The sequence below is a fragment of the Talpa occidentalis genome, unplaced genomic scaffold (genome assembly GCF_014898055.3).
Source record: "Talpa occidentalis isolate TD23 unplaced genomic scaffold, MPIMG_talOcc4v2.1, whole genome shotgun sequence".
Classification (NCBI taxonomy): domain Eukaryota; kingdom Metazoa; phylum Chordata; class Mammalia; order Eulipotyphla; family Talpidae; genus Talpa; species Talpa occidentalis.
The window spans coordinates 144,557,989-144,571,117 of record NW_026555331.1 but is presented as its reverse complement, the minus strand read 5'-3'; the positions used below and the strand labels follow the sequence as shown (position 1 = coordinate 144,571,117).

The following is a 13,129-nucleotide window of genomic DNA, read 5'->3' as shown; positions in this document are numbered from 1 at the left end:
TGTATGATTTTTGTTTGTGAAAGAAAAGAGGGAGATGATGGGAAAAGAAAAACAAGGAAGTCACAGCCCAGAGGGAAAATAATAAGTTGGCACATTAGTAGGAATTACGGGAACCGAAACTCCAGGACATCCTAAACTCCCACTTGATGTCAACCTTTTAAATGTTTGCTGCCAACTTCTGACCCAGTTGTTGGAACCTGTCCTCCCGGGATGCTCTCGTTTTGCTAATAATGTCCTCGTGATTCTGCGCTTTCTCCAGTAGACACCCCGGCCCCAACCCTCTTTTGCTGAGGGTTTTCTCGCTGCAATGTTCAGAGGCATGTGCTTTTGTTCACGGTACCTTCTAATTCCTCTGCAGGCTCGAGTTGTATAGGAAAGTGCCAAATCTGCGAATTCTGGCCTGTGGAGGGGACGGAACGGTAGGTCCTTGAAATAGAATCCAGTTCTCTCCTTTACCTTTTGTTTTCCTGAAGAGAGTTCTCTTTCTTCATTCCTACCCCAGAGTCCTTCCAATCCCCTAGCCTCTAGGTTTCACACTTGATTTTTGTACATTATGTTTCGCTCCCTCATCTACAAGATTTCCTTTCCTGTTCCACAACAGGGTTCATTAGAATGAAGGTAATATAAATGAGTAAATTCTATTAAAAATGCTGACTTATTTTCACTTGCTCACAATTATTAAGGACAAGTGTGAGGGTATAGTTGAGTGATTGTGACTTTTCAAGTAGAAATGAAGCTTAGAATGCTAACGTTGGTTTCACGTAAAGATCATTGATTGATTCTACTTGTTTTCATTTTTGAAGAAAAGATGGTATTGGGGTGAAGTTCAGTAGTACGGATGTATTTTTTCCTGTTTATTTGTTTTATCTGTTTCTTCATTTGACTTTTACTTAGGTTGAGAATTGACAATCATGACATTTAGATTCTGCTATCAAGTATACTTAGAGCTTGGTCTCATAGAATCTAGGATTTTGTTATGCCTATCTTTGGCTTTTTCCCTAATCTTCCTTACTAAAATGTTTTATTCTCAAATAGCAATGAAATCTTCTAATTCCAACTCTCATAGTGAATGAGTACTTAATACAGCATTGGATATACCTTACATACTAGTAAATGCAACTGGAAAAAAATACAATAGTGTGAAGAGGAAAATGTTTTTCAATTAGGGAAATGCTATTTATCATTCTTCAATTTCACTACACACACTGTTAGCTTATAAGATTCATTATAAAGTCTGACTATCCTGTTTCACTTTGTTTACCCTAGTGTTTTCCAAAATTATTTGACCATGGAATCTGTATCTCCCCATGGCAATTAAATATCAATCAACTGTACTGTTCTAAGGGGGTATATTTAGGGATATGCTAGTGTGGAATTTCTCAACTTCCTTTAGTAAGAATTACATCCAAACTAATCCTTTGAGCGCATGCGCATGCACGTGCGCACACACCCACACTCACACCCGCCCCCCTGCATACACACGGACACACCTGGCTCAGCTGTTCCCCCAGATTAGTTATCTTTAATAAAAACTTAAACTCATTGTGACCCTTTCCTGCAGTTATCCTCCTTATTTTAGAGCCTGCTCCTTCCTCTGTAACGTCAGCTCCCCACTCACATCTTTTCTCCTCTAATCTCAGTGACTAGGTAGGTTGAGGATATACCTGGTGTCTCAACTCATAGTTCGTCCTCTTTTTTTTTTAATAATTTTTAAAAAAGATTTATTTATTTATACAAGAACTGGGGTACAGGCCAGATGCATGGGAGGGTGAGAGGATTCACCAGAGACAGAGTGGGGAACAGAACAGGCAGACTGACGAAGTACACTGCTGAGGGGAGCAGCGGGCGAGACAGGAGAGGTCTGTTGCGCCATGTGGGACCCTCACCGGCCAGCCGGGATCGAACCAGCACCACACAAGCTGCACAAGCTGCACTGTTGGGGTTTCCCTGCCACGGGCAGGACCTGCCACCTCTCTTCTTCCCCTTCACTTTCAAGATGGGCACAGGCAGTGTGTTCTGGGCCCTGTGGTTCTAGGCAGCCTCTTCCATTGGATAAATATTTGAAAACATTTCTAACTAGTTTGATGAAGAAAAGAACCAAAAAAGGGGTGTTCAGGAAAGGCAGTGGCTATATCCTGTGGGGGATCCACAGAATCACCTTTGCCAGTGGAGGCCAGTACGCAACGTGTGGCTGATGTGCAAACAGCTTTAAAAGAGTGTTTGGGATGAAAACTAGGGTACTGGGGAGACCTGGATCCTAGTGACCAGATGCTCATCCTAATCTGTCAAAAATATTCCATTTCTGACTCTGACTGGAGCTCTGTCACCGCACTGGCAGGATCCTGACAGTGACAGGGACGCTCGCTAACTAGAGGCTGAGCCCCTCTGCCAACCTGTACCTGAGACTCGAGCACTACACCCCACTTGTGAAGCCAGCAGCTCTTCTTCATGAATCTGTCAAGGTGCCCCCAGAATCTCTGCCCCCACTCAAGATTGAAAGTTCCCTATTCTAAACTTAAGAAGCTAAAAATATCACATACCTTGATGAACATTTCATAGACCCATGTATCTTTCACCAAAGACCTTATTTCACAAGGTAAAATGAACTGAAACTTGGTCCACATGGGCAAGATAAGCAAGGATTTGATGCCCAGGGACCAGACTGATAGGTGAGGGTACTGAGAAGACAACCTGTTCAAAAGCGTGCACAGACTCCAGGGAAGCAGGCTACTTTTATTTCAGGCATGCCCACTGCAAGGGGCCCAATGTCAGTGTCTAGCGCCTTTGTGAGTTATAGGAAGGAAGTGAAAACTGAGGTCAGGAATGCAGATAAGGCCCATAAGAGGGAGAAGTACCTGGAACATAGAATAAGTAATATTTAGCTTTTGGACAACCCACTAATCATGGAATACTCATCAAGGAGGTGCTAGAGAGGACGGAGTAAGGAAGCCACATGCCCAGAAGGGAGAGAGTCGTGGCTCCAGGGTGTTTATGGATACTCGAATACCGTAAGTGCAATGCCAGTGTACACAGTGTTGTTTAACATGGATGCATCTTGCATTGCTTTAGAGAAAGAGTTCTTTGGCTTCAGTATTACCTACTCTAATGTTCTGTATTAAAAAATACAAATGGGCAGAGCGCCGTGGTGTGTATCTCCCTATGTCCCGGGGTGGGAGAGGCGGTCCTGCCACATGTCTGTGAGCACTGGCACAGCCCTTGACCTGTCCAGAGAGGTTCTGAACCTGCACAGGGTTACATCTGGATCTCCAGGGCTGTTCACCGCTGCAGCATTACAGTAGTACTGACAACTGCTGCTTGAGAGTGTGATGCCAGCCACATTTTTAATCTTAAGCTTTCTGGAAGGCACTTTAAAAAATTAAAAGAAATAAAGTGTAATTAACTTTATATTCTAGTTTATTAGCCCAATGTATCCAAAATATTGTCATTCTGATAGGCCATTAATACAAAAATAATCCGTGTGCTGTTTTATGTGCAGCGGGCACCGTCTCTGAAATCCGGCCTGTGTTTGTGCTTTGGGTTAGCCGTGTTCATGTGCTCCTTCTCCACGGCAGTGGTGGCTGTTCAGTGGACAGGACAGTCGTGGTCTCTGTGCAAAGGGTTTTCAGAAACTGGAGGTGGACATGCAGCTGCAGGTCCAGTGGGCTGGTCGCATCTTTGATCTGCAGGCAGAGAATCAATCAGCAGCCCAAGAATGATCTCAGATGTTCCTGTTTACAAACTAGAAGGTCCCAGGGGTCATGTGGCAAAGTGTTTCTCTCCCCGTCCTTGGGCACAGTTCCTCCCCTCCAGCCTGAGGCTGCCACCCCGGTTTAACATCGAAGAGCTGGGGAACTGAGAAAGGCAAGTGCACCCCTCCCCTCTTTGGGGTGCCTTAAGGTGTAACATGGTCCTCACCTGTGTGGCCCTGAACTTGACACTTGGGGCTTGACCAGCACACCCACCTTTAACTTTTTTCCAAAAACCTGGTGCTCAGTTGACTTTAGTAGCCCACTTCATGTGTATTTCTTGCTCAAATGGCTACATTCTAAACAGCTAAACACCCCAGCGCCCTGATTTCCTAGTCACAGCAGGAAAAAAAAAACATTATTTCCCTTTCATTGCAAGGGGACAGTCCACATCCCATCCCTCGGCCTCTGTCCAGCCACCTGTCTCAGGTCCTCCCTCAGGGGCAGCCACAGAGAATGGCCTAAATCCACATTCTATTTCAAAAAGCACCCCCTGGCTCTTATCTCGATTTCTTCAGGGCCAATTTTAAACATTCCTTTTGACATGTGGTGACTTTGTGAACTAAGAAAGAAAGTATCAGTTACAGTCTCAAAAGGAGGAATCAGCTCACTTGTTAGACAGGGAGACCCAGGCGTCTAATGCTGTCAGGATCACTTGAGTTTTCAGGATGAGAATCCTGAGCTTTTCTGCCTGCCTGTGCTGGAAGCAAAGGCCACACACCTCTGCTTTGTTCAAGAAGATGTCAGTTCTCTGTCCTCTCCACCCCTCTGCTGCATCAAGTCCGTTTAGCGCAGGATACAAACATCTGTTCTTGGGAACTTCCAGGGACAGCTAAGGCCAAACGTGGACAGGAGGTGGCAGCATCGGCCAGCTGTTGCTGCAGCGGAGACAGGGCTGGGCTGCCCAGGGCCCAGCAGGACCTAGTGTCCTAGCTTGGCCAGTCCTGCTCTTTAAAAATGAACAACGATGTAAATATATATAAATAAAAATAAAATTAAAAACAAACAAACAAAAAACAAAAGCAGGAAAGACTCTGCCCACTGCTGTTGCCGGGAATTAAATAGAGTAATGGAAGGGCTGCTGCATGTGCAGGTGGTGATGACTCGGAGAGCCGGGAAAGCAACAGAAACACAGGCCCTGCCCATGAGCCCAGGGTCTGGACGTGGAGCAGGTACTGGCCCCTGGTGACGGGCATAGAGCCTCCTGCAGCAGCGTCGGGGCTTTAAGATCTTTGACATAGTTTTTCTCTCTTTTTTTTTAAAGCTATATTTATACAAGAACTGGGGTACAATCAGAGGCGTGGGAGGGTGAGAGAATTCACAAGAGACAAAGCGGGGAGCAGAACAGGCAGACTGAGGGTAGCAGCGGGCGAGGCAGTAGAGTTCTGCCTCACTATGTGGGATTCTTCCTGGCCAGCCAGGACTCGAACCCGTGCTGCAGAGGCTGCGGACAGCTTCACAGCGTGACTCTCAACCTGCTGCGCCACCGGGGAGGCCCTAGTTTTGCTCTTTTAAGGACAGAAGTGTGATAACGTATCATGACTCAAAACCTTTTTATGTCTCCTGCTATTGTAAGTATATTAGTTCCCATTCCCTTATTTTATAGTGTCCTCTACCCCACACACCTGGTCCTTACTGTTTTTCATAATCTGTGGGAAAAAATACTCCCTGATAGGCTGGCAGAGGTGGCATTGATTTTTAAACTTCAGGCTCAACTTTTCTTTAAGTCAAGAGTTAGGAAGGGAGTATTTGCTTCTAAGAAACTGGACCTTATAGAAGTGATTAGAACCAGGAAGAAAAAAGTTGCGCAATCATAGTAGCTAATGTTAATTTAGCATCTCCTATTTGCCAGAATGTGCTGACCTGTGCTGACTGGCGAAATACCCCAGGAGGCAGATGCTGCTGGTATCCTTGTTTTACAGATGTGGGACCTTAGATTAGGGACTTCCTTACACTCGCCTGACTCCTGCCCTTCCCAGACCCATAAGTCATGGAGCTCTGAGGAAGCTGGTTGTTGGGGTCTTGACGGTGTAGGTCCTGGGCAAGCTGTGTGGAGGAATGATAGAGCCAAAGAACTGTTAGTCTAAACTGGTTGCTCATCAGACAAGAAAAAGTAAAAAGAAATTCGTGCTGTGAAAGGCAAAAGGATTTACTGACCCCAAGGTGAAGTAATGGTGAAATGCTAAGATTACCTGCTTGTATTTGGAGGAAGTCAAATATGTTCTTAGGTGACTATTGGAAAAAGGAGATCAATGTATCCAGTTTGATTTCACATCTTCACTGAGCTGGTCACAGACAGGTAGGTGATAAGGAATTGATAAGAAAGGACAGATGCTTTATTCATACCAGGCTTGCATTTTCCTTGTCTCTGTGGCCAAGTGTCTCGTGGGGAAGGAGATGGCAAGAAATGCAGGGTCCTGAGGCTCAGACACTTGGTGGACCTTAGCCCAGTGTCACCTGGATTCCTGGCTACCTTCTCGAGGGAACAAACAGGAACAGAGCTTGAGACGGTTTGATGAGAGTGGGTATGCCCCTCCAGAGGACTGTTAGATTCATAGATTCATGGAAGCTTCTGGACTCTTCAGACTGCTTGGAGATTATTTGTATTTCATGGAGTGTGAAATAATCCCTCGACCTTTCCATCCATCGTGGTACTAGCATTGTCCCGTGATTGAGGCTTTTTCTTTTAAGATTAATTAATTAATTAATTAATTAATGCAAGCACTGGGGTATAGGCCAGAGGCCCAGGAGGGTGAGAGGATTCACCAGGGATAGAGCGGGAAGCAGTACAGGCAGACCGACGGCAGACACTGTGAGGGGAGCAGCAGGCGAAACAGGAGAGGTCTGCCGCACCATGTGAGAATCTCCCTGGCCGACCAGGAATCAAACCCACGCTGCAGAGGCTGCAGACAGCTTCACAGCGCTGCGCTCAACCTGCTGTGCCACTGGGGAAGCCTGATTGAGGATTTTCCTTGCAGGCTTATCTTCAGAGGAAGTTTTTGGTCTGATCCTTCCCTTTTGTCCTCTGTGGTATACTCACTGGCCTTTCCAGTAGTGTGGGTGCTCTCCAGGACTCCACAGACGTGAGGCAGTTTTCTGTAAGTGACTAAGGCTCCTGTGCCCAGGAGATGTCAGGGTGTTTCTGGTAAGTTGCTGACCTGGCAGAAGCTAGGGTGATTTATGGGAGAGAGTCTCTGGTCTCAGCCTTCCTTGGGCCGAGGCCTCAGGCAGCCGTTCGTTCTTCAGCTCTCCCCAGCCCGAGGGGCCAGGCGCAGACACAGCCTGTAGCCAGTAGGGAGCGCTGTTTGACTTCCTTTTACCCGGCAGAATCCAAACTCTGGGCATCCTCTCCTAGCCCTTTTGTTTGTTTCTGGTCCATGGAGACTGGGTTTTCTTTTCTTGTGTCTAGAGTGAAATGGGGTGTTGGAAGTCTGAACTCGTACATGACATTATCTTCACCAAGAAAAGATATTTTAACTAAATATTAGAAATGTTCTAATTTAAATCTGCCTGAAGGAAAATAGGCTGACCTGTGAGTACAAGTCATAAAGGGGAGATTGAACGATCATCTCCAGAGAAATGTTGAAGAGACTGCTTGCTCTCCCTTCTCCATATGGAATGTTCTGTTAGATTTCTGTTAAGTTCCATTGTTAAGTTCAGTGAGTGAGTGGTCCTCCGAGGGCTGTTTGTGTCTGGAGTTAGTGTTCCCTGGTAGCTGAGGTCTCACATGCTTTGAAATGACTTTTAAACCCCCCTTCTTATAGTTTGTTAGAGGCATCTGCTTGTGTGTGTAGTGGGTGCTGTTACTGAGGAGCCGTGTCTAGCACATTCATCAGAGCTTTTTAGCAGCTGGCTCTTTTTTTTTTTTTAACTTCAGTAGCAAGTTTTGATAATATTGGGTGTGGAAGAAAAGCTACTGCCGCTCTGGGCTCGACTCTATGGACTTGTCTAGAGTAAATAAATGTGCAGTGTGGGAAGACAGGAGCTTTTTTGTGCCTTTACTGGTTTGGATCTTTGGTTTACCATGTTGGGTGAATCTTGTGCTCTGTCCTTCTAGAAGACAAGCATGAGTTTACATTGCTTGACTCACAGGCACATTTTACATCCTGGGAAGTAGTTGTAAAAGAGAAAGTGTCTTAGATAGCAGTCAAGGGACTTGATATGACTCCCATCTTACCACTTGTAATTATTTAGCGAGGAGCAAATTATCTGACCTCTGTGATGCAGTTCATCTACAACTAAACTGAATTTGATGAAATTATTTCTGAGGTTTCTCTAATACTCCAGAGTTTCTACAAGTCTATCCCAGTGCCTCCAGGGTGCCCCCCTGGAGGCATACCCAGAACTGGCTTAATTCTTTATTTAAAGCTCCCTAGACCCCATGGCTAAGCTGGTTGTCTTTTGATGTTGACCTGCCTGATTTTGAATGCCAGCTCTACTCCATTAATAATGTGACAAAAAAGAGGTCCCTGAACCTTCCTCATCTTAGTTTCTTTAAAATGAAGAAGGAAATTATATTGGTCATATAGGGCTGTTTTGAAATTTAATATGGGTAATTTTTCTGAATAGTTACTATAAGATACAGCCCTAAGTATTATTTATTATTTTTTTTAAAGATGAAATTTATCTGTTTTTTTTTTAAGATTTATTGATTTATTTATACAAGCACTGGGTACAGTCAGAAGCGCTTGAGGGCCAGAGAATTCACCAGAGTCAGAGCGGAGAGCAGAGCAGGCAGACTGACAAAGTACACTGCTGAGGGGAGCAGCGGGCGGCAGGAGAGGTCTGTGCGCCATGTAGGACCTTCTCCTGGCCACCAGGGATCAAACTGGCGCTGCAGAGGCTGCAGGCAGCTTCGCAACCCAGTGCTCAACCGCTGTGCCACCGGGGAGGCCCCCTAAGTATTATTTATGGTTGAAAAAGATGAAACAGGAATATGACTCTAGTATATGAATATCTGTTTTATACCTAAACTTATAATAGGTACCACGTCCATCATCCATAATTATGTTTTCATAATGTTTCATTAAGAGGAGGGGAATATAGGGATATTTAGGAAAACACTACTAATTTCTAAGATGATCCCATAGAGGGTAATTGTGTAATGAATGCTTACATGAGAGAAGAACGTTATATACATTTTAATTTAAGCTATAAACAACCTTGTGAGGTAGGCATGATTATCTCCGCTTTGAAAATCAGGTAAATGAGTCTCAATGAGGTTAAATAATTTAAGGTTATGTAGTCAGTAAGAACCAGACTTGAAATTCAGTCTGATTCTGAGTTTTGATTCTTTCCATTGCCCTATGATATGTTGCTCCCTAAATTTTAACTGTCCTAAATTTTACTGTCGATCTTCGGGTAAATATACAGAAGAATGAGTGTAGATTTGCTTTTATGATAGCCCATGTCCCAGACAGGACTTGCTCTTTTGAAACCACCTGAAATAAGTGGTGTTTCTCTTCCCTGGCTGCTGGATTAAAACATCTACTTTGAAGAAAAATGCAGCCATTCTGTGTCATTTTAGAGTCACTCCCTGTCAAGTTGTATTCTTAGTAACTTATCTATCTTTCTTATCTCTCTTCTGGCCCCCAATATGTCTGTAGGTGGGCTGGATCCTTTCTATTCTGGATGAACTGCAGTTGAGCCCTCAGCCCCCCGTCGGGGTCCTGCCTCTGGGGACGGGGAACGACCTGGCTCGAACTCTCAACTGGGGAGGGGTAAGTACCACGTCAGGGGCTGCCCATGGATCCCCCAGTGCACAGACCTTCTGTTTGAAGGGGAAGATGCTGCCCTTGTCCAAGGAATAAGCTAGAATTCAGAATCCAGGTGCCCATCAACCAGATTTTATCTGGTAACTTCTTTAGTTTAAATTTACAATGAGCAGAGGAGGGGGGAAGGTTGGCATGCAAAAAAAAAAGCAAACAAAAATAAAAAACAACTGGGGGTGGATGGGAGGTATTTGGTAATAGGCCTGGGGATTTTTGGGGTATCTACTAAAAGACAGCAGGTAGGGTGGCCTTGCATCTTCATGTAAAATAATCAGGAAGACTTGAATTGGTCCTGACCCTCAGCCCCGGCCAGAAGAGTGAATCTGGTTCTAATGTATAGTCTTGGCTCTCTTTGTTTTGTTATTTGCAAAATGCATCAAGGGTCATGGCAGAAGAGCGCATCCCTGCAGGCAGTGTCCTTGGCTATGCTGGTTTTCTCTTTGATTCCTTAGGGCTACACTGATGAACCTGTTTCTAAGATCCTTTGCCAAGTAGAAGACGGGACGATTGTACAACTAGATCGCTGGAACCTCCACGTGGAAAGAAATCCTGACTTGCCTCCAGAAGAACTTGAAGATGGTGTATGTAAGGTTAGAGCATTATTTCTTCAGCAGAGGGAGCCCTGGAACACCTGCCTGAGCCACAGGAACTGCAACCTGGCTTGAGAGTCATGTGCTGCTTCCTTCCTAGGGAATCGGCCAATGATTCAGCTCTTTGACTTCTAAAGACTAGGATTTCCTTCCTACCTGCATCCAGAGCTCAGGGAGCTGTTCTCTGTTCTCAGCTTCCATACCAGAAACACATGTGTTTGTTTTCTAATCTTCCAAGTTCATTCCAAACTCATAATTTATGAGAAGATAAAATTCCGGAGAATGTTCTGAAGCATCAGGCCCATGGTATTTCAGGAGAAAGGTAGCCTGAGCTCCTGGTTTTGTATACCAATGTTATTTATATTTAATAAGTATGAACTAAGTCAATTTGATCACTTGGTTAGGACTTTTTAAGATGCCTAAATAAATGTTTTGACCTAATGTTTTTCCATCAGTGATTGGGCTTTGAGATTATCTTTGCCTTTGATCTTAACTTCTGAGTACCTTAAGGAAAACGTTTTATTTACTCTCTCAGTCTTGCTAATTGCAAAATAAACAGAATGCTGTAGCAGAGGGCTTGAGCCTTCTGCCACTCTACAGCCGTGTTCTTTGATTCTCAGAGCTATGGTAATGATTCTCCAGGGCAAAACTTGAGTTTCATTTCAACTCAAGAAAAGGAAGGAACGGAATGTAAATATGCCAGTATAGACCTTCATTGGGCATGTCTTTCTAAGTATTGGCCTCAATTTCAGATAGATTTGATAGGTTGCTGAGTTGTTCCTCCATATTGCTTTTTCACTCTTCTTATAGGCCAGGGTTGTATAACTTTTGGATGCATAGGGATCTTCATGGGTGCCTGTTAAAATGGAGGTAACAAGGCGCAATCCCAAGAGTCTGATAAGTCAATGCAGGAGCCCAGGCATCTCTGCACTTCCATGATCCTGCTGTGTTGCCTCACGCCATGGCTGAAGTCAAGATTTCATGGATGGTTCAGCCTTAAAACTGATAATCATTTTATACCACCCAATGCCCATTTATTCACTGCATTCATTATCTATGACCAATTGTCATAGATTCAAGTTTCTTATTTGACTAAAATAGGCTGAAACATGTTTTGTCTGGACTTCATGCTTTTACATCTAAACCATGAGCCAGACATTACAAGATTTTGCTAGTAGATACTAGCTCAGTTTGTAATGTCACAATGTTATTTAAACAACAAGTATCATCTTGGGATATGATAATTCTTTTTAATGTATTTGACATATAAAAATTAAATAGAAAACAGTGAAAGTAGGAAAAAGTGTAACACATGGAAATTTTAAGGACTTTTCCCCATTTCACTTGGAATGGCTTAGCCCTCAATAGAAATCTATATTTAATTCTCTTCTCAACCGCTTAAGAAATGGAAAAAACTTGGTGCAGTCAGAAAATATTAATCTAAATAATTAAAGGGCTTTGAAAGTAGAGTTTTAAAAAGATGTATAGGAAATTGAGACAATTTTTCCTGGAAAATATGAATAAGAACTTAATAACAGCCTAAATTGGGATATTTATTTAGGGAATGGTGACCAGATGTTCTCTTAAGTTATCAGTAGATGCAGAGACATGGGTTAGAATTGTAGCCAAAAGAACATAAATGGTAGAAACGAATGTATCTGCTTTTGGCAGGATCAGCAACCCTTGCTGTCATTACTAAGACTTGGTATTTTGTTTAAGTGCGGGAACTGGACATTCTCAAAGATGAAGCCAGGAGAGTGAGACAGGATCTTGGCATTGTTCTACGCGTATAGTTTCTCTCCCTGTTCTCCAGTCAGTTGTAACCTTTCAAAAGGCTGATATGACTTCTAAATCATGAGACGCTCTGTCTCAGGGCCTTCCATGGGAGGCTTCATATTTTATTTTCCATGAGAGATGAAGGCAATCCAATCTCCTCTTTTAATTTCTCTCTTGTTCTCTCTCACTATCATTTAAGGTTCAAGGTTCTTACTCTAGTCAAAGAGAACATTTACTACCCAAGGGTAGCCACTATGAATATGGCGCCCCTCAGCCTAACAAGGTCCCTTTATTGTAATACCTGCAAAATGGCTCTCATCTAATAGCTTGTTTTTGAACCCCATGTCTCCTCTACTATCTAACATTCTTGGGTATACTATTTGAGTTGATGTTTCATTAATGAATTAATTAAAATATCCCCAGTGTCTTCTATGTAAACTCCCTCTGCTTTGGGTTTTAACTGATCTTCCCCCTAGAGACAGCTCCAGAGACACATGTCTGGCTTCAAGCTTTATTTTTCTCTTTCTGCCTGGTCACACACATTTTAGCTCTACTTTTGTTCATCATTGCAGCTTCCTCTGAATGTTTTCAATAATTACTTCAGCCTTGGATTTGATGCCCACGTGACACTGGAGTTCCATGAATCCAGAGGTGAGGACAATTGCCCACTTCTTTCAGTGGGGGAGTTTCCAGCAGGTGTCTTTCACGTTCACGTTCACTTGCAGAGCACTTGAGCACTGTCGGTGTCCTTCCACGTCCTTTCATTTTAACCTTCATGATGACCCTGGGAGCTGCTACAGGTGGGACCTGGAAACCTAGTTGTGTACAGTCTCAAAGGTGGTAAAGGACAGGACCAGCTATCTAACCTGGGTCTCCGGACTTTAGTTTGACTAGAAACTTCGAAGTTAATGAACTGCTAAGAAGTGAATATTCTTTCACTAACATTAAGATATGCAGAGCTGCTCTAACTACCAATGAACTAAGTCCGGCAAGACCACTAAAATCTGGTAGCAAAAACAAAGTCCCCTGCACTAATAAGGGATATGTGGCATCTTAGAACAATGAAGAGGCAGTAGGTAGTTTATGGTCAAAGACAAGGGTATGAATGTGATTGGTTTAGCTGTGGAAGGTGCTGGAATCCCTATTGGATGAGATAGAACTGTGAATAAGACTGAGTGGTAATTTCAGGTACTAAGAAGAGGAGTCAATTTTAGGGGAGCAAAATACTTTTTGAATGAGCAGTTAC

At 43.7% G+C, this 13,129-nt stretch overlaps 1 protein-coding gene across 2 annotated transcripts in view; it reads left to right on the top strand.

Moving 5' to 3' along the window:
- Positions 1 to 13,129, top strand: part of DGKI (diacylglycerol kinase iota) — a 377,484-nt gene that overhangs the window by 208,048 nt on the left and 156,307 nt on the right. For both annotated transcript variants that reach the window (XM_054692700.1, XM_037514044.2), the window contains exons 12-15: positions 359 to 419; positions 9,353 to 9,466; positions 9,970 to 10,107; positions 12,456 to 12,534. In XM_054692700.1, the coding sequence (XP_054548675.1) occupies positions 359 to 419; positions 9,353 to 9,466; positions 9,970 to 10,107; positions 12,456 to 12,534 (392 nt within the window). The remainder of the gene's footprint in view (positions 1 to 358; positions 420 to 9,352; positions 9,467 to 9,969; positions 10,108 to 12,455; positions 12,535 to 13,129) is intronic.